Genomic DNA, 27,308 nt, shown 5'->3' on the forward strand with positions numbered 1-27,308 from the left:
TATGTCTTGTTTTCTATGTCTGTGAGTCTAATTTCTGTTTTGTAAATAAGTTCATTTTTATTTTTTTTAGATTCCACATATAAGTGATATCATATGATATTTGTCTTTGTCTGACTTAACTTCACTTAATATGATAATCTAGGTCTATCCATGTTGCTACAAATGGCATTATTTCATTCCTCCTTATGGCTGAGTAGTGTTCCATTGTATATGTGTACTACAACTTTATCCATTCATCTGTCTATGGACATTTAGGTTGTTTCTATGTCTTGGCTATTGTGAATAGTGCCACCAGAACATTGAGTGCATGTATCTTTTCATATTAGAGTTTTCTCCAGGTATGTACCCAGTAGTGGGACTGCAGGATCATATGGTAGCTCTATTTTTGGTTTTTTAAGGAGCCTCCATACTGTTTTCTATAGTGGCTGCACCAATTTACATGCTCAACAACAGTGTACGAGGGTTCATTTTTATCCACACCCTCTCTAGCATTTATTATTTGTAGACTTTTTAATGATGGCCATTTTTACTGGTGTGACGTGATACCTCACTGTGGTTTTGATATGAATTTCTCTAATAATTAGTGATGTTAAGCATCTTTTCACATGCCTCTTGGCTGTCTGTATGTCTTCTTTGGAGAAATGTCTATTTAGGTCTTCTGCCCACTTTTTGATTGTTTTTTTTTTTTTTGATATTAAGCCTCATGGGCTGTTTGTATATTTTGAAAATTAATCCCTTGTCAGTAGCATCATTTGCAGATATTTTCTCCCAGTTCATAGGCTTTTTCATTTTGCTTATGGTTTCCTTTGAGTCCCATTTGTTTATTTTTGTTTTTATTTCCATTACTCTAGGAGATGGATCCAAAAAAATATGGCTGCTATTTATGTCAAAGAGTGTTCTGCCTATGTTTTCCTTTAGGAGTTTTATAGTATCCTGTCTTACATTTAGATCTTTAATCCATTTTGAGTTTATTTTTGTGTGTAGTGTTAGAGAATGTTCAATATCATTCTTTTACATGTAGCTGTCCAGTTTTCCCAGCACCACTTATTGAAGAGACTGTCTTTTCTCCATTGTATATTCTTGCTTCCTTTGTCATAGATTAATTGACCAAAGGAAGAAAGTGTCACAAGAGAAAAGCGGTCCTCTATTCCTTAAAAGCTCTTTTCATCCTAAACAAGGGAAAGTCAGCTCAAACTGATGTTAAAAAAAATTATTGGATTATATAAATAGAAGGTTCAGGATTCAATCCAGCTCTGGAATTGGTTGGGGGTCACCTTATAAACTGCCCCAGCTTCAACAGGTTTCCTACAGCAGGGATTTAATAAATACTTGTTGACTTGAATTAAGGCTATGAATTTTTCTAAGGGGTTAATATTTATTAATGTTTAATTTATTAATATTAATGTTTGCAATATTTTATTAACATTCTTCCGTATGTAATATTTGATTTTCTTTTTGATCAGAGTTTGGGGGACAGGTTTTTTTTTAATTTCAAGTAGTTGGGGATTTTTTCTATGTTTTTATTTTGCTTTTTAATTCTAGATTTATTGCCTCCTGGCAGAAATAGTGGATATATTATTTCTGTGTTTTGGAATTTTTTGTTTTTCTTCTTGAAAATTCCTTTTTTAGATTTGTTAATATATTCAGTCTGATTACAGTCAGGGATTGGCAGCGAAGCTATTTTTCCTCTCTAGGGTGACTTTCTATAGCTGGTCAAATACATTATATATCTCTTTTATACTTGAACTTTAGATGGAAAGCTAATTTCCATCTACTCTACCTATTCCAAACTATTTGGATAGGGGACCTGTCTGTTGCCCTATATATTACTGTTCTCTTGTGAGTATAATAATAATAATGCACACCTTATGAGGTTATCAGGATTAAATGGGTTAATACATGTAAAATGCTTAGCACTGTGCCTGGTCCATGGTACTCAATAATAGCTTCAGATAATATTATTTAATTTTTTCTGAGTTTTGCTGCAGTTTTGCTTTCAGTAGCATTCCACTTTGATAGACACAGAGGGGTTTTGAATTAGCCCAACTTCTTTCTAACCAAGAAAAACAAGGCAAAAGATGAAGAGCAAAGGGCAAAGAAACAAAACCTCCCTACAGGAGGAGTAAGTGTGATGTATGACTTTACGCAGAAAACCCTTTCAAAAAAAAGTCACGTTGATTTTCTTTTAAACACATTCTACCAGGTTCTGTAAGAGAATATGCAAAGCTACTGAGCAATGTACCCAGCTCAATTCTAATAATGAGAGATACTAATCTTCTACTTTTCTGAAACGGTTAAGTGGACTTGTTCCTCTCCACCATTTAACTGTGTAAACCTTCCCGGCAGGGATTAGGGCTTTCATTTCTGGTCCCACCTGCTGTGCACAGGTATGTGCCTGACAGCCTGTGAAACACATTATGAGTTTCACGGGGGTTAAAGAGCCCCAGTTTCAGAATCCAGCAGACCTGGACCAAATTCCAGTTCAGCCACTCAGAAATTACATAATCTGCCTTAACGATCTATGCCTGGGGCTCCATTCACTTGCTAGTTATTATTGGCCAATTATCGTGGTTCTTGTTTGCATGTATGTACAGATAATACCTTGAGATAGTCATGGAAAAGTGCTTTGGTTAAAGTTTTACATACTTTATATCTCATTAACTCCACACAGTCCCCCAAGGTAGGTGTGTTTTACAGATGAATACATGTAAGATGATAACGGAAAAGTAATCACCAAATTATTATTCCTTTTATATATAAACAATGAGGTCAGATTTTTAAAATCTGCCAATAATAACTAGCAAGTGGTGTTTGGTGATTCTTTTAGTGATGCTAATTAAAATTTTTATTAAGTATTGCTTATTCTCAGTGCAAGTCTATCAAAAATGACTAATGGTGTAGCCTTGCATTCCTTCCTATTCTTGGTTCTCAAACTACATATCCTGGTATATGTAATTTGCAAACATCTGATTTTTAGTATTCAGATTTGCCAAGCATCCTATCAGATGGGTGACTTCACAGACACTGGTATAAATGTTACTCACCTTCAAACAGATGAAAACCAGAACACTTTGTGAGGCTGCTAAAGCCACCTGCGCACCCCAACTCTTCCCTACTTAAAAGGTTGTCCTCTGAACTCCCATATCTGAGGGTAAACATTTGGCGAAAGATCAATTCACACTGTGCAGTGACTTTGTTTACATGTTTTCTCGTATAGTACTCTCAGCTTTGAGTCACGGGAGGCCGCAGGAAGCCGAAGAGCCGGTCATCCTCGCACGGGTGCATTTTTTTTTTCTCATTTCTTATTTGACTTCTGGCCTTGGGAGGGGCAACGCAGCCGCGCAATACTAATCTTCAGAGCGAATTTAAGCCAGCTTTATCCCTCACCGTCGTCATTCACTCCCTCTTCGCGTTCATATTCTCCCAGCGGGACTTACTGCCACGCGAAATTCTTTCAGAATTAATTGGCCACAGGGAACCCTTCCAGAGCCAAACCCACAGGCGACTCCACACACGCAGCTGGCTCGCAGACCGTCAACTCTCACCCGACGCGGAATCAGTCCATCTCTCGGCGACCAATCAGCGCTCCGCACGCTGCCGCGCCAGCCAATCCCTGCAAACACACGTTGCTTCTGCCAACTTTTGCCGCTACCCATCCCCGGAGGCCAGGGTTCGAGCCGGGGGCGTGGTTGCGGGGTTCGGCCCGCCTCCCCCGGAAGGCTTGATGCCTTCCAATTGGCTGCAACTGGCAGTGGCTTGGCGACCATTGGCTGCTGCCGCCGGTGGCCTCGGCGGGCGGGGAAGCCGAGAGAGCTGTAGAGTTAGTATTGCAGAAAGAGTGAGTTTCCTGTCTACCTGGCACGCCTGATCTCGGTCGCACTCCTTGCTTCACCTCAAGTAGCCTTGAGTAGAAGCACGGAGGTGAGGCCGCCTAGAGGCGGAGCGACAGGGTGGTCTTCCCGGAGCTGCTCCGGGCAGTGGGAGAGGGAAGCCGCCGTGGAGGTCCAGGATGGCGGAACCGGCGTCCGGACGTGTGTGGACCTCACAGGTAAGAGAAAACTGAGGATAAGGGTCGCGGTGGTTGGATCCCAGGGCTTGCCCCTCTCCTCCTCAACCCAGTTCACCAGCGTTAGGACGCCGATTAGGCCCAAGTTACTTCATCTGTTAAATGGGGAAAGGGCGGTAATAACCTCGCTTCGAGGGGCCTGGGTGAAGATTCATTGAGATACCGTTCTGTGATGGGCACAGTGCTTCCTGGTTCTTAGTAGGTGCACAGACAACAGAAGGTCCATTCCCTCACACCGGGCTTTGACGGAGCTGTGTTGTTAAGAGGCAGTGTTTTCCGAGTGCTTACTATCTTCCAAGTTCGGTACTAAATATATTAACTCTTGTAATTCCTCAATAAATTAATGTTGCTGTTATCCCTAATTTACAATTAAGAAAGATTACCTGAGATTTTTTAGGTTCAGCAGCCAAGACAAAATATGGCAAATTCAACATGATGTCAGATTTTTAGAGTCTCTTGCAGCCTTTGATCAGCTTCCAGTGTTTTACAGAATAGACCTTCAGTCTCTGGAGTCAGAGGTCCTGGGTTGGAATTCTGGCTCCATCACTTATGGGCTGTGTGATCTTGGACAAGTGACTTAACCTCCGTGTTGATACTTTACCTTTCTGTAAAATAGAGACAATAATAGGATGGGCTCTTAAGGTTATTTATGAGGATTAAATGAAATAATACAATTTGAAGTGGCCAGAAAGACTGATCACATAGTAAATGATCAATAAATGTTAGCTATTATTATGTTTTTAAATAAAGGATTAGAGCATTAGGAGCTCGAACATTAACTTGGACTCAAACTTAAAGCTGTGACATTATTAGAAATTAATATTGTCTTAAGTGTTGTAAAAGTCTCATTGGTGTTGTAAAGCTTGTCCTAAAATAAGACAAAGTGAGCACTGAATCGGAGTATCATCAGTCACATTGCAGATGAAGACTTACCCTGTTGCATTCCTGCCACAGCCAGTCTCAAAAATGAGAAACTACCGTATTTGACTAATTGGAAAAGCTAAATTACTAATTCAGAATTGATTGGCAATTAAGCCTATGCTGGAATTTTTATGTTAGGTAGAAAATATTTAATTTACAAGGCCTTGGTTTGCACATCTTGGGGAAGATCTATGGCATGTTAAATTGAAGCTATTCACATACATGAAACATATCAATCAGGTAATGGAAGGTGAAATGATTCTGATATGAGTTTCTTTAATACGTGAATTCTGACTTAATCATATTACATAAGTACAAACGGATTTTTATGGCATTCACTTTTTATTAGAGGTTAAAATGTTTATTATATTCCATAGTTAATTAAAACCTATGGCCATTTCACTGACATTTGACAAAAATTAAAATTGTATCCGTCAAAGACTGTGGTGCTGATAGATGGCCTCAAGAAAATTTTTTTTTTTTTTGGTGGTACGCGGGCCTCTCACTGTTGTGGCCTCTCCCGTTGCGGAGCACAGGCTCTGGACGCGCAGGCTCAGCGGCCACGGCTCACGGGCCTAGCCACTTCACGGTATGTGGGATCTCCCCAGACCGGGGCGCGAACCCGTGTCCGCTGCATCGGCAGGCAGACTCTCAACCACTGCGCCACCAGGGAAGCCCAAGAAAATTTTTTAACCTGTGAAGGCTGCCCACTCAATGGTGGCAGCAACTGCCTACACTAGTAGTCACTTCAAAAACATAAACATAGAAAACGTGACCAAAAAGGTTAGAGTAAGAAAGAAAAAAGGTGGACATTACTTAGCACCTGGCTATAGAATTGTCAAGAGTATATAACCCATTTATGGAGCTGTTAGATTCTGATACAGTTAAGTGGTACCTGTTTTCTCTGACATGGAAGTGTTGGAGAGTTTCGTGCTATAAGGTCAGCAAGGAGAATGAAAGAAAGAGGGGGTTCAGAATGGTATTTAAAACATTTCCTGACATTCTCCACAGATAGAGACTGCAATAGGGCATATTGCATGCTTTCTTTTCAATTAATGTGAGTGCCCTATTATATTAAGGGAGCACCAAGACCTTGATAACCCCAATATTGTTCCCCTATCCCCACCCCACCTTGGTTTTTGAGAGATTCTCTGTCTTGCCTGTCTAAACACAGATGATCAGTTTAGAAAGTAACTGTTATTCCCTTTGGACTTAACCCTTGCATGGATTTTTTTCATCAAGATTAACTGCCTGGTTAAATACTTCATTGGGCTAAAAGAGAGATTTCCAAGTTTATACTTACTTTATTTTCTTCCTTTCCTACCTCCTACTCCACCACCACTAGAGAGGCTCATTAATAGGAGTTTTTAACATTGGCGGGAGAGCTAACATAGTCTTAAGAGGGGTCCAGGAAAGAAGAGTAGAAATTAGGCAATGAGCTTGGCCAAAATATAAAAGGGCCCATAAGACATATTAGGGAGTTTGGATTTTATACTAACCAGGAGGAGTTAATGATAACTAAGGTAAACACCTTAAAGTTTCAGATTCTCATCTTTATAGGTAGTTTTTATTGCTTACTTTTTGTATGCTAGATTTACCTAAAGGTAATGTTGTCTATGCTAACAGTAGCTTTCCACTTCATCTTTGATTTCTATCAAAGAGTTTTGAAAATACTCTTACCTGCTAGCCACAGGAACCTGGCATGTGACCTTTGGATTTAAAGAATGTTGTTTAATCATAATGATCCTTAGTAATGGATAAATAAAATTTCTGTTTCAAGTCCTCTCTAAGAACTTGTGTTTGTTTATAACATACCCTTAAATAAGGTCATTGTACTGGCTATCAAGTTGGCAGTCTCTTGAGTGGAAATGGGATCTATTCCTGACTGGCAGACTTTCTAAATGAGCTAATCCACTTCTTATGGGTAGGATCTATAATTATTAGATATTTCACATCACTTTCATAGATCCAAAATTCTATATTACTGAATTTTCTATATATACTTTCCCATGTTTCTGAAGGGATATACCACCCCAAAACATGCCACTTCAGAATAAAGGTTACTTTGAGCTGAAGGCAATTAAGAAGCAGCAGACACGGAAAGAACCATTTATACTTCCACTATCTGCCTAAAAATGGGACATAAATATCCTTTGGTGAAGGTCTTCCCTCTCCTCTCTCCTATACCAGGAGAATAACGGCTATCACTGGAGATAGAAAGTTGAACTGAGATGGTCTACACAAACAAACTTCACTAAAATAACCTTTACCTTTTTTTTTTTTGCCTTTACCTTTTATTAGTCTCTTCCCATATATTTATCTTGCCATAATTTACCACCCCTAGAAGCTCAAACCCCTTTTCCCTTGTCTTGTCATTTCTCCAGAGTTTATCACCCTTTAAGATGGTGTATAAGCTCAGGGTATATAAGCTTCTCTGGGTCTCCAGTTATTTTCTATGAAAGCCTCTTTGCGTAAAAAAATTAAATATTGACATCAAGTAAAGTTTGCCTTTTTTTCTGTTAATCTATCTTTTGTCAATTTAATTGCAGGTCTCAGGGACAGAGCATAAGAAAATACAGGAAAAGTTTTTTATTTTCCTCCCTGAACTTCTGTATCATTTTATTTTAGTTTTTCCATATCATATCTTTTTTCTTTATTTTTTTCAGCATAATTTGTTTGCAGTATTTACTCTTTTTTTAACATCTTTATTGGAGTATAATTGCTTTACAATTGTGTGTTAGTTTCTGCTTTATAACAAAGTGAATCAGCTATACATACACATATATCCCCATATCTCTTCCCTCTTGCGTCTCCCTCCCTCCCGCCCTCCCTATCCCACCCCTCTAGGTGGTCACAAAGCACTGAGCTCATCTTCCTGTGCTATGCGGCTGCTTCGCACTAGCTATCTATTTTACGTTTGGTAGTGTATATATGTCCATGCCATCTCTCACTTTGTCCCAGCTTACCCTTCCCCCTCACCATGTCCTCAAGTCCATTCTCTAGTAGGTCTGCGTCTTTATTCCTGTCTTGGCCCTAGGTTCTTCATGACCATATTTTTTTTTTACATTCCATATATATGTGTTAGCATACGGTATTTGTTTTTCTCTTTCTGACTTACTTCACTCTGTATGACAGACTCTAAGTCCATCCACCTCACTACAAATAACTCAGTTTCGTTTCTTTTTATGGCGGAGTGATATTCCATTGTATATATGTGCCACATCTTCTTTATCCATTCATCTGTCGATGGACACTTAGTTTGTTTCCATGTCCTGGCTATTGTAAATAGAGCTGCAATGAACATTTTGGTACATGACTCTTTTTGAATTATGGTTTTCTCAGGGTATATGCCCAGTAGTGGGATCGCTGGGTCACATGGTAGTTCTATTTGTAGTTTTTTAAGGAACTTCCATACTGTTCTCCATAGTGGCTGTATCAATTTACATTCCCACCAACAGTGCAAGAGAGTTCCCTTTTCTCCACACCCTCTCCAGCATTCATTGTTTCTAGATTTTTTGATGATGGCCATTCTGACCGGTGTGAGATGATATCTCATTGTAATTTTGATTTGCATTTCTCTAATGATTAATGATGTTGTGCATTCTTTCATGTGTTTGCTGGAAATCTGTATATCTTCTTTGGAAGGTCTTCTGCCCATTTTTGGATTGGGTTTGTTTTTTTGATATTGAGCTGAATGAGCTGCTTGTAAATTTTGGAGATGAATCCTTTGTCCGTTGCTTCATTTGCAAATATTTTCTCCTATTCTGAGGGTTGTCTTTTTGTCTTGTTTATGGTTTCTTTGGTGTGAAAAAGCTTTTAAGTTTCATTAGGTCCCATTTGTTTATTTTTGTTTTCATTTCCATTGCTCTAGGAGGTGGGTCTAAAAGGACCTTGCTGTCATTTACGTCATAGAGTGTTCTGCCTATGTTTTCCTCTAAGAGTTTCATAGTGTCTGGCCTTACCTTTAGGTCTTTAATCCATTTTCAGTTTACTTTTGTGTACGGTGTTAGGGAGTGATCTAATTTCATTCTTTTACATATACCAGTCAAGTTTTCCCAGCACCACTTATTGAAGAGGCTGTCTTTTCTCCACTGTGTATTCTTGCCTCCTTTATGAAAGATAAGGTGACCATATGTGCGTGAGTTTATCTCTGGGCTTTCTATCCTGTTCCATTGATCTATATTTCTGTTTTTGTGCCAGTACCATACTGTCTTGATTACTGTAGCTTTGTATTATAGTCTGTAGTCAGGGAGCCTGCTCCCTTCAGCTCCGTTTTTCTTTCTCAAGATTGCTTTGGCTATTTGGGGTCTTTTGTGTTTCCATAGAAATTGTGAAATTTTTTGTTCTAGTTCTGTGAAAAATGCCAGTGGTAGTTTGATAGGGATTGCATTGAATCTGTAGATTGCTTTGGGTAGTAGAGTCATTTTCACAATGTTGATTCTTCCAATCCAAGAACATGGTATATCTCTCCATCTATTTGTATCATCTTTAATTTCTTTCATCAGTGTCTTATAATTTTCTGCATACAGGTCTTTTGTCTCCATAGGTGGGTTTATTCCTAGATATTATATTCTTTTTGTTGCAATGGTAAATGGGAGTGTTTTCTTGATTTTACTTTCAGATTTTTCATCATTAGTGTATAGGAATGCCAGAGATTTCTGTGCATTAATTTTGTATCCTGCTACTTTACCAAATTCATTGATTAGCTCTAGTAGTTTTCTGGTAGCATCTTTAGGATTCTGTATGTATAGTATCATGTCATCTGCAAACAGTGACAGCTTTACTTCTTTTCCGATATGGAGTCCTTTTATTTCCTTCTCTTTTGTGATTGCTGTGGCTAAAACTTCCAAAACTATGTTGAATAAGAGTGGTGAGAGTAGGCAACCTTGTCTTATTATTGATCTTAGTGGAAATGCTTTCAGTTTTTCACCATTGAGGATGATGTTGGCTGTGGGTTTGTCATATATGCACTTTATTATGTTGAGGAAAGTTCCCTCTATGCCTACTTTCTGCAGGGTTTTTATCATAAATGGGTGTTGAATTTTGTCGAAAGCTTTCTCTGCATCTATTGAGATGATCATATGGTTTTTCTCCTTCAATTTGTTAATATGGTGTATCACGTTGATTGATTTGCGTATATTGAAGAATCCTTGCATTCCTGGAATAAACCCCACTTGATCATGGTGTATGATCCTTTTAATGTGCTGTTGGATTCTGTTTGCTAGTATTTTGTTGAGGATTTTTGCATCTATGTTCATCAGTGATATTGGCCTGTAGTTTTCTTTCTTTGTGACATCCTTGTCTGGTTTTGGTATCAAGGTGATGGTGGCCTCGTAGGATGAGTTTGGGAGTGTTCCTCCCTCTGCTATATTTTGGAAGAGTTTGAGAAGGATAGGTGTTAGCTCTTCTCTGAATGTTTGATAGAATTCGCCTGTGAAGCCATCTGGTCCTGGGCTTTTGTTTGTTGGAAGATTTTTAATCACAGTTTCAATTTCGGTGCTTGTGATTGGTCTGTTCATATTTTCTATTTCTTCCTGATTCAGTCTTGGCAGGTTGTGCATTTCTAAGAATTTGTCCATTTCTTCCAGGTTGTCCATTTTATTGGCATAGAGTTGCTTGTAGTAATCTCTCATGATCTTTTGTATTTCTGCAGTGTCAGTTGTTACTTCTCCTTTTTCATTTCTAATTCTATTGATTTGAATCTTCTCCCTTTTTTTCTTGATGAGTCTGGCTAGTTGTTTATCAATTTTGTATATCTTCTCAAAGAACCAGCTTTTAGTTTTATTGATCTTTGCTATAGTTTCCTTCATTTCTTTTTCATTCATTTCTGATCTGATCTTTATGATTTCTTTCCTTCTGCTAACTATGGGGGGTTTTTGTTCTTCTTTCTCTAATTGCTTTAGGTGTAAGGTTAGGTTGTTTATTCGAGATGTTTCCTGTTTCTTAAGGTAGGATTGTATTGCTATAAACTTCCCTCTTAGAACTGCTTTTGCTGCATCCCATAGGTTTTGGGTCATCGTGTTTTCATTGTTATTTGTTTCTAGGTGTTTTTTGATTTCCTCTTTGATTTCTTCAGTGATCTCTTGGTTATTAAGTAGTGTATTGTTTAGCCTCCATGTGTTTGTATTTTTTACAGATTTTTTTCCTGTAATTGATATCTAGTCTCATAGTGTTGTGGTCAGAAAAGATTGATACGATTTCAATTTTCTTAAATTTACCAAGGATTGATTTGTGACCCAGGATATGATCTATCGTGGAGAATGTTCCATGAGCCCTTGAAAAGAAAGTGTATTCTGTTGTTTTTGGATAGAATGTCCTATAAATATCAATTAAGTCCATCTTGTTTAATGTGTCATTTAAAGCTTGTGTTTCCTTATTTATTTTCATTTTGGATGATCTGTCCATTGGTGAGAGTGGGGTGTTAAAGTCCCCTACTATGATTGTGTTACTGTCGATTTCCCATTTTATGGCTGTTAGTTAGTATTTGCCTTATGTATTGAGATGCTCCTATGTTGGGTGCATAAATATTTACAATTGTTATATCTTCTTGGATTAACCCCTTAATCATTATGTAGTATCCTTCTTTGTCTCTTCTAATAGTCTTTATTTCAAAGTCTATTTTGTCTGATATGAGAATTGCTACTCCAGCTTTCTTTTGGTTTCCATTTGCATGAAATATCTTTTTCCATCCCCTTACTTTCAGTCTGTATGTGTCTCTAGGTGTTAAGTGGGTCTCTGGTAGACAGCATATATATGGGTCTTGTTTTTGTATCCATTCAGCCAGTCTGTGTGTTTTGGTGGGAGCATTTAATCCATTTACATTTAAGGTAATTATCGATATGTATGTTCCTATTCCCATTTTCTTAATTGTTTTGGGTTTGTTATTGTAGGTCTTTTCCTTCTCTTGTGTTTCCTGCCTAGAGAAATTCCTTTAGCATTTGTTGTAAAGCTGGTTTGGTGGTGGTGAATTCTCTTAGCTTTTGTTTGTCTGTAAAGGTTTTAGTTTCTCTGTCCAATCTGAATGAGATCCTTGCTGGGTAGAGTAATCTTGGTTGTAGGTTTTTGCCTCTCATCACTTTAAATATGTCCTGCCACTCCCTTCTGGCTTGCAGAGTTTCTGCTGAAAGATCAGCTGTGAACCTTATGGGGATTCCCTTGTGTGTTATTTGTTGTTTTTCCCTTGCTGCTTTTAATATTTTTTCTTTGTATTTAATTTTTGATAGTTTGATCATTATGTGTCTTGGCATTTTTCTCTTTGGATTTATCCTGTATGGGACTCTGTGTGCTTCCTGGACTTGATTAACTATTTCCTTCCACATATTAGGGAAGTTTTCAACTATAATCTCTTCCAATATTTTCTCAGTCCCTTTCTTTTTCTCTTATTCTTCTGGGACCCCTATAATTCGAATGTTGTTGCGTTTAATGTTGTCCCAGAGGTCTCTGAGACTGTCCTCAGTTCTTTTCATTCTTTTTTTTTTTCTTCTCTGCAGTAGTTATTTCCACTATTTTATATTCCAGATCACTTATCCGTTCTTCTGCCTATCTGCTATTGATCCCTTCTAGAGAATTTTTAATTTCATTTATTGTGTTGTTCATCATTGTTTGTTTGCTCTTTAGTTCTTCTAGGTCCTTGTTAAACGTTTCTTGTAATTTCTCCATTCTATTTGCAAGATTTTGCATCATGTTTACTATCATTATTCCGAATTCTTTTTCAGGTAGACTGCCTATTTCCTCTTCATTTGTTAGGTCTGGTGGGTTTTTACCTTGCTCCTTCATCTGCTGTGTTTCTCTGTATTCTCATTTTGTTTAACTTACTGTTTTGGGGGTCTCCTTTTCGCAGGCTGCATGTTCATAGTTCCCATTGTTTTTGTTGTCTGCCCCCAGTGGCTAAGGTTGGTTCAGTGAGTTGTGTAGGCTTCCTGGTGGAGGAGACTAGTGCCTCTGTTCTGGAAGATAAGGCTGGATCTTGTCTTTTTGGTGGGCAGGTTCATGTCTGGTGGTGTGTTTTGCTGTGTCTCTGACCTTATTATGATTTTAGGCAGCCTCTCTGCTAATGGGTGGGGCTGTGTTCCTGTCTTGCTAGTTGTTTGGCATAGGGTGTCCATCAATGTAGCTTGCTGGTCATTGAGTGGAGTTGGGTGTTGGCATTGAGATGGAGATCTCTGGGAGATTTTTGCCATTTGATATTATGTGGAGCTGGGAGGTCTCTGGTGGGCCTTTGTTCTGAATTTGGCTCTCCCACCTCAGAGGCACAGCCCTGATGCCTGGCTGGAGCACCAAGAGCCTGTTATCCACACAGCTCAGAATAAAAGGGCAAAAAAAAGAAAGAAAGAAAGAAAGAAAGAAAGCAAGAAAGAGATAAAATAAAATTATTAAAATAAAAAATAATTATTAAAATTTTTTTAAGTAATAAAAAAAGGAATGAAGAGAGCAACCAAACCAAAAAAAAAAATCCACCAATGCTAAGTGCTAAAAACTATACTAAAAAAAAGGGAAAAAAAAAGACAGACAGCACCCAACGATAAATGGTAAAAGCAAAGGTTTACAGACAAAATCACACCCAGAAACACACACATATACACTCACAAAAGGAGAAAAAGGGAAAAAAAATATATATATATATCATTCCTCCCAAAGTCCACCTCTTCAATTTGGGATGATTCGTTATCTATTCAGGTATTCCACAGATGCAGGGTACATCAAGTTGACTGTGGAGATTTAATCCGTTGCTCCTGAGTCTCCTGGGAGAGATTTCCCTTTCTCTTCTTTGTTTGCACAGCTCCTTCTTTGGATTTGGCCCCGCCTCTGCGTGTAGGTCGCCTGAGGGCGTCTGTTCTTCGCTCAGACAGGAGGGGGTTAAAGGAGCAGCTGCTCTGGGGGCTGTGGCTCACTCAGGCCGGGGGGAGGAGGGGTACGGATGAGGGGCGATCCTGTTGCAGCAGAGGCCGGTGTCACGTTGCACCAGCCAGAGGTGCGCCGTGTGTTCTCCCAGGGAAGTTCTCCCTGGATCACGGGACCCTGGCCGTGGCGGGCTGCACAGGCTCCCGGGAGGGGTGATGTGGATAGTGACCTGTGCTTGCACACAGGCTTCTTGGTGGCTGCAGCAGCAGCCTTAGCATCTCATGCCCGCCTCTGGGGTCCGCGCTGATAGCTGCGGCTCGCCCCTGTCGCCGGAGCTCCTTTAAGCAGCGCTCTTAATCCCCTCTCCTCGCGCACCAGGAAACAGAGGCAAGAAAAAGTCTCTTGCCTCTTAGGCAGGTCCAGAGTTTTTCCCGGACTCCCTGCCTGCTAGCTGTGGCGCACTAGCCCCCTTCAGGCTGTGTTCACGCTGCCAAGCCCAGTCCTCTCCCTCGGATCCGGACCGAAGCCCGAGCCTCAGCTCCCAGCCCCGCCCGCCCTGGCGGGTGAGCAGACAAGCCTCTCGGGCTGGTGAGTGCCGGTCGGCACCGATCCTCTGTGTGGGAATCTCTCCGCTTTGCCCCCCCACAACCCCTGTTGCTGTGCTCTCCTCCGCGGCTCCGAAGCTTTCCGCCTCTGCCACCCGCAGTCTCCGCCTGCGAAGGGGCTTCCTAGTGTGTGGAAACCTTTCTTCCACAGCTCCCTCCCACTGGTGCAGGTCCCATCCCTATCCTTTTGTTTCTGTTTATTCTTTTTTCTTTTGCCCTACCCAGGTACGTGGGGAGTTTCTTGCCTTTAGGGAAGTCTGAGGTCTTCTGCCAGCGTTCAGTAGGTGTTCTGTAGAAGTTGTTCCCCGTGTAGATGTATTTCTGGTGTATCTGTGGGGAGGAAGGTGATCTCCGCGTCTTACTCTTCCACCATCTTGAATCCCCTTATATCATTTTAGTGTTTATCATGTTTCATGGCTTTTATGTTCTACTTTGTGCTGGTTAAATATTGACTATAGCACTGACTTTGTCACTTTAGATTTTAGATTAGTGGCTGTCACTCCCGACTGGTTAAAAGAATGATCAGTGAGGCTTTTTATAGGACCTAGATCTGGGGCCTATTCTAGAGCAGACCCACTGAATCGGACTATCTGGCTGTGGACCATGAAATCTAATATCCAAAAACGGTGTCACAGAAAACCAGAGGCAGACACACATGAAAGTGGTAAAGGCAAATCTTATTCAATAACTATTGCAATAGTGGAAAAGAAACCTTGGTCTAGAACTAGGCTTCATTCTGAATACAACAAGGGCACGTAGGGGTGTATAGCCAAGAAGCAGGGTGTGTGTCAGTGAATGAAAATTACTAGGAGGAAGCATTAGAGGAAGGGGGATTCGCCTTAAACCAACTTGACAGGATTCTTGCTGAAGGCAGGCCAGGGGGATAAGATTGAGGGTGGGATAAGGAAATTTGAGGGTAGGGGATTTTCACTAAACTGACTCAGCAGGATTCTTGCTAAAACTAGACTAAGGGGTCCAAGGACAAGCCCAAGAGCTAGGCCTCGTCACAAAGAGGACTCAGAGGAGACTTCCCTGGTGGTCCAGTGGTTAAGAATCTGCCTTCCAATGCAAGGGACGCGGGTTTGATCTCTGGTCGGGGAACTAAGATCCCACATGCCATGAGGCAACTAAGCCCATGTGCTCTAGAGCCCGTGCCTCACAACTAGAGAGACTGCGTGCCGCAACTACTGAGCCTGTGTGCTCTGGAGCCTGCGCAGCCCAAGTAGAGAGAAGCCCGCATGCCGCAATGAAGAGCCCGCACCACTACTGAAGATTCTGCATGCCGCAACTAAGACCTGATGCAGCCAAAAAAAAAAAAAAAAAAAAAAAAGAGGACTCAGAGGAGCCCAACCAAGGAGAGATTCTTTGTCAACATTAACAGCTATTACAAATTATAACAACATGATTCTGATGTATGCATTTGTAGTGAGAATTGCATCCTTATTCCCATAGAGGTTTGAGCCTTGATATTTCATTTAGATCTTTTCTTGATCTCCTTTTTAGTAGTAACTTCATGATCCTGTAAATGGACAGCTTTCTTCCAAAGCCTTTTCTTCTTTAGCCTTTTACTGGAGAGTACCATGGCACCAAAAGGAGAGAAGTTAAGACCAAATAAATCATGTTTTGAAGCAAACACACTTCAACAAATATTAAGGTCCTACTGTGTTCCAGGTAGTGTTCTAGTTGGTGGGGATATAGTAGTGAAAAAGGCAGACATGGGACAGCCACTCTATTAGTTGGGGACATGGTAGTCAAAGAGTAGAATATAGTACATCAATAAATAAACAAGTTAATTTCACATAGTGATGCACTATGAAGAAAATAAAAGAAGGGTATAATAGTGATTTGGGGAAGGTTGTATTAAGGACAGGAGGTTTAATCTGAAATTATTATTACAGGTTGTTATTAGTCATGCTCAGATTTGGGATCTACTAATCCAGGTAGAGAAATAATAGTAAATACAAAGGCCCGAAGTCAGTGACAAGCTTGATGTATTTAAGGGACAGAAAGAAAACCAGTAGGAGAAGAGCATTGTAGGCAATGGTATGTGATGAATCTCCTAATACCTATTAAGGGTTATTCCAAGGTTTTTGACATTGAGCAACTGGCTCAATTATCATTTTAATAGTAAAATTATTAAGATGAGGAAGACAGAGGCAAATTGAAGGAAGACTGGGGCAGCAAGAGATGCCCATTAGGCGTGAAGCCCTAAATATAGGCTTCTGGATGTGGGATTTTGGATCTGTGTGTGTGTGTGTCTGTCTGTCTGTCTCTGTCCTTCCCTCTCCTTTTTTCCCTCCCTTCCTTTTCTTTCCACCCGGGCCTTTCCACATATCAGCTTCAGGATAACCAGATTTCTTGTATGCTTACATGTTGATCAAAGGCTCCCAGAGCGATTATTCTAAGAGTGACGTACAGAGGCTGCATGGAATTTTCTAACCTAGCTGCAGAGGTCATGCAGCGTCACAGACTGCACCTCTTTTTTTTTTTTTTCATTGTAAATGCTTTGTTGCTTTTTATTCAATTTTTTCACTTTATTTATTTATTTTTGTTGGAGTATAGTTGCTTTACAATGTTGTGTTAGTTTCTGCTGTACAGCAAAGTGAATCAGCTATACATATACAAATATCCCCTCTTCCTTGGATTTCCTTCCCATTTAGGTCACCACAGAGCACTGAGTAGAGTTCCCTGTGCTATACAGTCGGTGTTCATTAGTTATCTATTTTCTACATAGTAGTGTATATATGTCAATCCCTCTTGATGGGAAGTGTGTCACAGGATTTGCAGCAATGTTTTAAAATGATCACATTATAGAATCCCTCATTATATTAAGTTTATTATCTTTAAAGATTAGTAATCATTTCCCTTTTAAAGTATTGTTGAACAATAACATACCTTTGGAATTATTAATGATATAGTACTTTCCTCTCTGTATAGTTAAAATTATTGCCTTAAAATTATAAACCACTTATTTATGCTGTACTGGTGGTTCTAAGGTCTTCATATCACCTCCTATGTTACACAGATAGCTCACTGAATCCTATGACACTTCATCAAATGAAATAAAACATTGAAGACAATAGAGTTCTTCAAAGTTTGGAAATTCTTCAAAGGTCTCTAGCCCTATCCTTAAAGGATGTAAGAGGAGGTTTCCAATTGTGGTTGTCATTTGTTTGCTAGAATGAGTCCTATATCTGTTGGCTGGTAAAATGAAAATTTTCAATGGCTGAATCTCTAAGGAATTTTTAAAGAGTTTATGCCTTGTGTGTTATTTTTGTATTTTTGAAAAAGCAGTATTTTTTTTTCTTTTAAGTTATCTGGAATTTTATAATTTATTCCTTTGGGTTAGATTCTATTAGAAAGGGAAATAGGATTGTATTTTATTTTTTACATGAGTGATTTTAATAACTCAACATATGTGATTCTTATCCCTATGTGTTTCACACCTTGGAAGCTTTTAGAAAAAAAACTATGGCCAGGTCTTACCCTCAGGGATCCTGATTAGTTGATTTGGGATGGGGTCCAGTTATAGGTATCTTTTACAACTCCCCAGGTGATTCTTTTATGAAGCCATATTTGAGACCCAACTGCATCTAACTCTGGTATTTGCTGATGATAATCTTAGTCTCTGTAACAGGGAAAACAAATGGAAGACCTGCCTGATGCAGCTGTTTTGGCGACTAGACTTAAAAACACTCTCATCCAATACCACAGCCTTGAAGATGACAAGTGGCGAGTTGCTAAGAAAATGGTAAATTAATTAAATTACTTATGTTTGAGGGTGTATCTTCTGTCTAATGAGCTGGTGGATGACTTTCAAAATGGTACGGAAAAATATGGACCATACTTTAGATGAATGTGCGGGATAGATAAACATGCTAATATAGTTGATGGTTTACTGTCTCACAAAGGAAGAAACATAATAATCCTGCACTGCTTTCATTAGTTCTTCAGATATTGGACACAAGAATAGACTCATGGCAACAAGATTGTAAAGAGCAGCCTCTCAAGTCAGTAAATAAAATGTGTCATTGTCAGTTTAAGGAAGTATAGTAATTGATAATTTGAAATCGTTTCAGATATTTTAACAAGCCTGTGAGAATGGCCAGTTAGTATTTTTTTACCAATATGACATACCTGAGTGTTGACAGAGCCAATCCTTGAACCCAGGACTCTTCCAGTTAAGTCCTCTGGCTATTCTGCTATTCAGAATTTCTTGGGAAATGATCTAGAAAAAAATGTAGGGACTAATTCAAGGTAGCAGTGTCATAATAGATTTGAATTGTTTAATTTTAAAAAGATGTGAGCAAGTTCAGAATGAAGTATTTAACATTTCTATTATCTCAGTCTAAATGTGTCGGTAATGGTAAATAGATGAGATTGGAATGGGGCAAATAATAATGGCCAATGAGATAGTGCCATCACCGAATCTTAACAGTGTTTGGGTGTCATTAAGCTATTGAAAAACCTTTTGTAGGGGTTTGTAATTTAAATAAGATGTGTACTACTTTCAGATACAGAAGAAATTCAGATATGGATTATTTTATGGTATAAATTACTTTTGCGTATTTCTTTGAATATTTACTTATGTTTTATTTTCATGCAAAAGCTAATGCTGTAGAATTTATGAAATTGTCAGTTTTATATCCAGGTTTCCACCTATGTAATTATCAGCATACACTGTTTTTATTTTTCTAGAAAGATGTAACAATTTGGAGGAAACCTTCAGAAGAATTTAATGGATATCTGTAAGTAAATTCCTGTAGTGTTACGTAGCTCTTAGGACATTGCTAAACTTCAGATATATACACATCTACACACATGATCACTGAATGATCATTGCCAGCAAAATTTGGCTTTTGCTTTAAGATGTTAAACTTTCTGAGAAGCAAATCCTGTTATGAATTCAAAGCCTTTAAAATGTCCATATCCCTGGTGGACAGAGTTGGTGGTGAGGGGATCATAAATAATATGATATCGTTAATGATATCAGATAGCTGATAAAATCTTAATTTCTTACTATGGTGTATAAGACCCTTCTAATATTCTTTCTGCATTTATTCAGTGCTGTAGCATATTTTATTTTATTTTATTTTTTTGCACGGGCCTCTCACCGTCGCGGCCTCTCCCGATGCAGAGCACAGGCTCCAGATGCGCAGGCCCAGCAGCCGTGGCCCACGGGCCCAGCCCCTCCGCGGCATGTGGGATTCTCCCGGACCGGGGCACGAACCCGTGTCCCCTGCATCGGCAGGCGGACTCTCAACCTCTGCGCCACCAGGGAAGCCCCTGTAGCATATTTTATTCTAAGAAATTTATCTTGAAGAAATCATGGGAAAATTAATAGTTATTTAAACTTGTCTTTTCCATCACAGTATTACTTAAAATATTAAAAATTACAAACAACCTGAATAATCAATTGTTGGGGAATGATTAAATTATAAAATGTGCTATTTTACAGTCTTTAAAAACATAATAAAATGCTCAAGATACAGTGAAAAGTGAATAAAGCAGAATACTAAACTGTATGTAGCACAATCATGGGTTGACTTTAAATATATATTTTTTATATATTAAAATGTTTTATTTAACACAAAATATATACCTCTAGATGTCAGTTTTATGTGTGATTTTTACTTCTGTTTTTTGATTTTTGCATATAGTTGAACACGAATTATGCCTTTAACCAGTAAAAAAAGTATTGTTTTTTAAAGCCAGAGGAGATAGTTGCCACGTGAAATTGGAGTGGAATAGTCACATCCTTGGGACTCAGCACTTTTTAAAATGAAACTGTTGACTGAACTTACTATATACAGTGTATTTTGAAGTGTATTACCAAAGATAGCGTTTCCAGGAAGATAAGTTGTACAGTATTTATGAGGACAGGGAAACTGGAGTTGGATTAAACATTGTAAGCAAGTGTAGAAGTTAATCCTTTAGATCAGTAATCCCTGCTGGGGCGAAAAAGTGTAAAAAGTGCCAAGGGAGCACTATGCTTGGTGATATGGAAAAACTTCATAGGGGAGCTAATATTGGAGCGGAGTCTTAAAGAACGAATAGGTATTTCTTAGGGAATTAAGGATAAATTCATATTCCAGGCAGAGAGCATTTCATTTACTATGTTCACACAGATGGGAAACACTTTAAGGAGTTTATTTAGGGAAGTTGAAATTGTGTTTGTATAGCTGGAGCATTAAGTATGGGGGTGGGGAGAGGATGTCTGAAGGATTTTTTTTTTTTTTTTTTGCCGTACGCGGGCCTCTCACTGTTGTGGCCTCTCCCATTGCGGAGCACAGGCTCCGGACGCGCAGGCTCAGCGGCCATGGCTCACGGGCCCAGCCGCTCCGCGGCATGTGGGATCTTCCCGGACCGGGGCATGAACCCGTGTCCCCTGCATCGGCAGGCGGACTCTCAACCACTGGACCACCAGGGAAGCTCTCTGAAGGATTTTTGAATTCTAAACTAAGGCATTCAGTTTTGCGTTACCTACTGCTCAACCCTACCCATACATCCCAGGTCCTCAGAGGATTTTGCATTTATTCTAATAACAATTGTGAAAGAGAAATGAGCATGGAAAGTTAAGAGAAGAGCTTGTATCCTGGGGGTCCATGGCTAGCTTCTTAAAGTGTCCCTAAGATTGTATACAAAGTTTTGTGACAATGTGTATGTTCCTGGGAAGAGATCTGTGGCTTTTTTCAGATTCTTAAAGAGTTATATGATCAGAAGAGCTAGAAACTGATGCAGTGTTGAGTTGGACACAGAGTTCCCAAACTAAGGACATAGCATGGGAGTTGAAAAGGACAAATGAACTTGAAAGAGATTTATGATAGTGATGGTGGTGGTGGTGATGATGATGATGGCGATGATAACTAACATTTATTGAAAACCAGATATTGTTCTAAGCAGTTTACGTTTGGAAAATCATTTTGATGAAACATGGTGACTTATTAGTTCTGACTATTAGAATCGGGTTAAGAGAAAAAGAAGAGTCGAAATTGAATCCCAGATTTCTAATTTGTGCCTGAAGTAATTTGTATTACCCACCTCCTACCCCCACCCTCATCCCAAGTTAGAGAACACAGGCAGAAGAGCAGACTTAGGATGGAACATAATATAAGCGTGAGCTTGAGAGATTTACAAAATGATAAAAAGGCTTCAGATGCTTAAAAAGAGAAAAAAGACCCCTGAAAACAATGATGGAGTTAAAGCCAATCTACCTCTCTTTTCTTTCCTCCCCAGAGATAACTACTCTCTTGAAGTTGTGTGTATTATTCCTGTTTCACACTTTGACTGTGTGTGTGTGTGTGTGTTTTAGTAATACGCTTTAATTTTTTCTGTTCAATACTGTGTTTTCAAGAGTTACCCATGTTGTTACATGTTGATCTAGTCTTTCACTTCTGTATTCATATACCACAATGTGCTTATCTGTGTTTGCAAGTTTGCCTACTGATGAATTTTCAGGTTGTTGTGAATTCTTCTCTACAGTAAGCTTTTTGGTACATGTCTCCTTCTACACACATGTAACATTTTCTTGGGGTGTGCCTGTGTCTTAGGGACATACATCATCCCACTTTACTGCATGTTGCCAAATTGCTCTCTGAAGTGGTGGTAGCACTTTGAGAGTTCTCATTCCCTTCCATTCAACACTTGTTATTAAGTTTTTAATCTCTGTCAGTTTTTCAGGGGTATGAGATGGTGTATTGCTAGTAATTACTTGATTATGAGTGAAATTGAGCATCTTCTCTAAGTTTATTGACATTTCAGGTCAATCTTGTCCTTTGCCCATCTTTTGTTTGGATTGTCCTCTTCTCATTGTTTCATAGGAATTAATCATATATCCTCTATAGTAAGTATATATCTGTATATATGTGTTGCACTTATCTTCTTCCACTCTGTGGCTAGTTTTTAAAGAAATTACTTATTTTGTCATTTGTGGTATGTAAGTTTTAAATTTTAACCATCTTGTGTAATTTGTGTTTTTGTGTGTTTTATGTATTCAAGTAATCCCCCTGTATCCTGAGGTCACAAAGATGGTCACTTGTATATTTTTCTCAAAATTTAAAATTTTTACCTTTTACATAGTGGTATTTAGTCTATCTGGAGGTATTTTGAATGATGTGAAGTAAGAATTCAGTTTTTATTCTCTCTGTTAGGATAACTGTTGAATCCAAACACCATTTTTGAACTAGCATATCTTTTTCCTACTGGTATGTAATGCCACCTTTGAAATATGTCAAGTTCTGATATTATTCATGAGTCAATCCTGGGCATTCTATTCTAGGGTGACCTATATTTCTATTCCTAATAAAAAGGTTTCAAAAGTTAGGGTAAGAATATGCATATACTAATAACATGTTAGAACATAGCTGAGAAAAGAAGAGCATACGAAATGAATGGAAGCATTACAGTGTTCTACAGACTGCTCTTGGCTACACCATAACATGAAGGTATTTTACTATGTTTATGATAATGCATAAGATAGGCTTCAAATCTCTTATTAGATTTGAGGACGTTTTAGAATACATTCTGATGAAATAATTGACAGAACCTAATTTATCAGAAAAGTCGGGATTTACTCTTTTTAAAAAATCTTCATTAAATTTTATTTTTTCTGATGTGAGCTCTGAACTGTGAGAGCATGCTGAAATTTTTCATTCTAATAGCATTTGACTTTCATATGTTTTCTCCAGCTTCAAAGCCCAAGGTGTTATAGACGATGTCGTCAATAGTGTAATAGACCATATACGCCCAGGTCCCTGTCGCTTGGATTGGGACAGCTTAATGACCTCATTGGATATTTTGGAGTACTTTGAAGAGGTATTTGTTTAGAAATGTTGCTTCAGATTGTGTGTGTGTGTGTGTGTGTGTATGTGTGTGTGTGTGTGTATGTGTGTGTGTGCGCGCATGTGCGTATACTTGCATTCATTATATTCATTGCTTTGAGAATAAGTAGTCATGGCAAAGATCTCACAGGGGAATCCTTGCTGCCTTTCAAAAAGCTTGAGTTTCCTCATATTAACTAATGAGTGTTAGTCAGAACTGAGTTTGTTTTCTGCAATAGCTTTACCCTTGCTGCTTAAGAAAATCATCAGTGTCTTTAATTGTAAAACTTTAGCTGAGGTTCTGAAATCTAAAATTCTGAAAATACCACCATCATATTCAGGTTTCTAGGTAATAGTATGTAGGTTTTCCATTGACATTTAGCCAAAATCAAAGATAAAAATGCCACCATAGGCATTAGAGAATTATGTAACCTAAGTGGCTTTCTTTCTTTGTCTGTTTCTATTAACTCATTCCTTGCCATGTTTGGATTCCTTTATTGACACATTTGGTGTTTTAGTCAAAGTACTTGTGGATTTTATCTTATACACGTACAGTCTATACTACCTGCTTCCACTTTTATCATATAGGATAAGAGGTGACTCTACTGAAACAGAGATTTGGATACTGGGTAACTTACCTCTGTGTTTTGATTGTATATCCTCTTCAAGTCCATACAGTCGCCGTGAGATATAGAATAGAGATCTAAACCTGTCAGAATCACTGTAAGAAATGTTATTAATATTTATTATAACACATTTTAAGTGAGTGTTAATTTTTTACTAAAGATTAACTTATGATATATGAGTCTATGTATGTATTTCCTATAGTACTAACAGCTGTTACCTGTTCTCTTTCAGAATTGCTGTGTGATGCGTTATACTACTGCTGGTCAGCTTTGGAATATAATTTCCCCAAGAGAGTTTGTTGACTTCTCCTATACTGTGGACTATAAAGAAGGGCTTTTATCCTGTGGTAATTGTCTCAAAACCTTTTACTTTCTCTCGGTTTGTTTTAAATTTTGAGTTTTCTAGGCTGGATGTTTCTTTCTACACAAGATACATTTTCAACTTTCATACTTATCTTTAAAAAATTTATTTTACTTAATGAATTTATTTTTGGCTGCGTTGGGTCTTCGTTGCTGCGCATGCACGGGCTTTCTCTAGTTGTGGCGAGCGGGGGCTGCTCTTTGTTGCAGTGCGTGGGCTTCTCATTGCGGTGGCTTCTCTTATTACGGAGCTCGGGCTCTAGGCACGTGGGCTTCAGTAGTTGTGGCATGCGGGCTCAGTAGTTGTGGCTTGTGGGCTCTAGAGCGCAGGCTCTGTAGTTGTGGCACACGGGCTCAGTTGCTCCGCGGCATGTGGGATCCTCCCGGACCAGGGATCGAACCTGTGACCCCTGAATTGGCAGGCAGATTTTTAACGACTGCGCCACCAGGGAAGTCCCCATAGTTATTTTATAATCAATAAGCTCTGTTTGCAAATGCTAAACCCTAGGGATTAAAATAACAATATCGAGAAGGTTTTTGCAATCTTTCTGATGAGTTTTGGTTCCCTGTTACACAGTATCCTTCAGGTCACAGCTAACAAATATGGAACGCATGACTGCCTCTAAGAAAGGGATCTAGTCGTTGGGTTTCCTTCTAAGTCACTCTCAAGAAACAGCTTCTTAGTCATATACTTAGAAAAAATAGGCTTGGTATGTGTTAGAGTACTTTTCCTTCCTTGATCTGTGTAATATTTTTCTTTTCAAAATTAAAGATACTATTAGAAGGCTCCTGCTTTCTAAAATATATCTATAGGTAAATTAATATTTTTCTATGTACGATATATTTGAGTTGGCAGTTGTAGGTACACATCTACCTGTTTAATCTGAACCAGCCAGAACCAAAGTTTGATATGGTAGTGCCTGTGGGGAGCAGTGGTGGTACATAGGTTTGATTATTAGTACCTTGAAGCCTGGCTGCTACAGAGAAGATTTGTAGTTTCCAAGCAGTTACCAGGATGACATGATGCCATTTATTCTGAAGGGATTAGAACTTTCCCCATTACATATCTACCAGCCTCTGTCAGAATTCCACTTAGTAATTATCTTTTTCATTCTTCCATGGTCACTCTTGGGGCTTAATTTTCATCTACATGGATAAGAAGAAAAATATGTAAATAAGAAATCTGATAATATTTTTTAGTGAGAGTTTTAGATTAATGTCAGTCATTGCTATTAATAGTGTCATTTTAAATTGCCTTGTAGGGATAAGTCTTGACTGGAGTGAAAAGAGATCAGAATTTGTTCGTGGATATAACCATCCCTGTGGTTGGTTTTGTGTTCCTCTTAAAGACAGTCCAAACCGGAGTCTTTTGACAGGCTATATTCAGACGGATCTGCGTGGAATGATTCCCCAGTCTGCAGTAGATACAGCCATGGCAAGCACTTTAATCAACTTCTATGGTGATTTACAAAAAGCCTTACAAAAGGCATAATATGTTTAAACTTATAGTATTATATTCCCTGAATCAACTCTCTCTCTTAGCTGCATGGCCTGTAAAAATCATCCTTTCCTGTCTTCTGCATAGCCTGTAGAAAATTTTGAGATGTTTTTGGTTTATTTTATTCCTAAGTAAATAGCTATCTAGTGTGGGCATTTCAGTTTTCCTAAACAGTTATTTGCACATTGTTTGGTATGGTGATATGTCTAGGAATGGAGAGTATGCCAGAAATCCACCAAGAAGTAGATATAGTTCTTTGACAGAAACTCTTAAGAAATTGAATAGTGCCTCAGTATGAATATTTTGGCTTCTTAGAAATTAGAGAAAGCCAAGCTTCATGCTGGTAGGTTAAAATCACCTATTTTAGAGCTTTATGAACATTCTGTAAAAGTTTTAATTTTGGGAGGAGTTAAATATTAATGCTTTACTTCTCATATGCTCTATGAGTTTAACAATATCTTGGACTAAAGAAAAAAAGCTCTTCTCTATACTTTATAAAGATGAACTTCATTGTCAGTTGACTTGTACTACTTTACCTATTGAAAATATCAGAAATAAGAAAAGAATAGGTATCATAGTAAAATGCAATTCAGTTTTGATACCTGGATAGTATTATTTTATAGATATCTTTAAAAATGTATTCATATCTTTATGGGCTTTTATTTTGGGAGTCTTAGAAGCATTTATGAATGAATAAGGCAGTGTGAAAAACTGCCAGATATGTGCTGGGACACCACATTGATAGGACAGTATTCTGGGTTATGTGAAATGGGTGGTGGTATCCAATACTGACCAATAGAGAATCATCTCTCTAGAAAGTCAAATTCAGTGAATGTTTTATACATGTTTGAGTTTTAAATGTGTCACTCAACTCATAAAGTATAACTATGTCATAAGCATTCACAATTGTGATGTAACTTCAGTCTGGAACTAGAACAAATGCATTCATAGATTTATCTAAATGCCTGGATGAGTCATTTTATAACTAGAATGGACTATAATATGTCTCTCGATTCTGTGGCTGCATTAAATGAACATTCCTAAATGATTTTAACATTCCACATGGTGTTTGACTTTTGAACTATCCACCTAGTTTACATCTAAGATGAGAACTTGAGGGAACTCAGTGTCTGTGCAAATTTTTGTCTATATTTATATTTGTGTACATGCACACATCTTGAAATCTGTTCCAGTGTTCAATGTGAGTTATTTATGTGTTATTATTACTGTTCCTACTGTTTCATTTTCTCTTCTTTTTTTTTTTTTTTTTGGTTAATATGGGGTAAAGAGAGCTCTGGAAATAGTATTTACTAGATAGGCCACCAAAAGCACCAAAACTGTATAGTGGTTCAATTGCATGAAGGTGTGATCTGTGTTTTACTTTCCTGTGTTTTCCTGAGTGTAAAGAAAGCATAAGTCATAGTTCTTCAGACCGATTTTGCTCAAGTGGAAAAAGTAGACTTGACTTATTTTTATTGTTTTGGTATGGAGATGATGTTCAAAAAAAGCAAAAGGTGGCAGCACCATAATATCCATAGTGAATAATCTCACAAATTTTAGATTGAAAATAGT

General features: G+C 38.5%; 1 protein-coding gene across 2 annotated transcripts; it reads left to right on the forward strand.

Annotated features, from left to right (window-relative positions):
- The first annotated feature begins 3,843 nt into the window (after positions 1 to 3,843).
- STARD4 (StAR related lipid transfer domain containing 4) lies at positions 3,844 to 27,308 on the forward strand. 2 transcript variants are annotated; one of them, XM_082835659.1, is made up of 6 exons: positions 3,844 to 4,048; positions 18,071 to 18,184; positions 19,132 to 19,181; positions 23,121 to 23,247; positions 24,111 to 24,225; positions 25,501 to 27,308. In XM_082835659.1, exons 1-6 carry the CDS (start codon positions 4,010 to 4,012, stop codon positions 25,728 to 25,730), a joined length of 675 nt encoding a protein of 224 aa, XP_082691785.1. In that variant the 5' UTR covers positions 3,844 to 4,009; the 3' UTR covers positions 25,731 to 27,308. The 2 variants fall into 2 exon arrangements, with proteins under 2 accessions (XP_082691785.1, XP_082691786.1); XM_082835660.1 differs by lacking the exons at positions 3,844 to 4,048; positions 23,121 to 23,247 and having other exon boundaries at positions 18,119 to 18,184.

Source organism: Leucopleurus acutus (genome assembly GCF_964270905.1).
Source record: "Leucopleurus acutus genome assembly, chromosome: 3".
Taxonomy (NCBI): domain Eukaryota; kingdom Metazoa; phylum Chordata; class Mammalia; order Artiodactyla; family Delphinidae; genus Leucopleurus; species Leucopleurus acutus.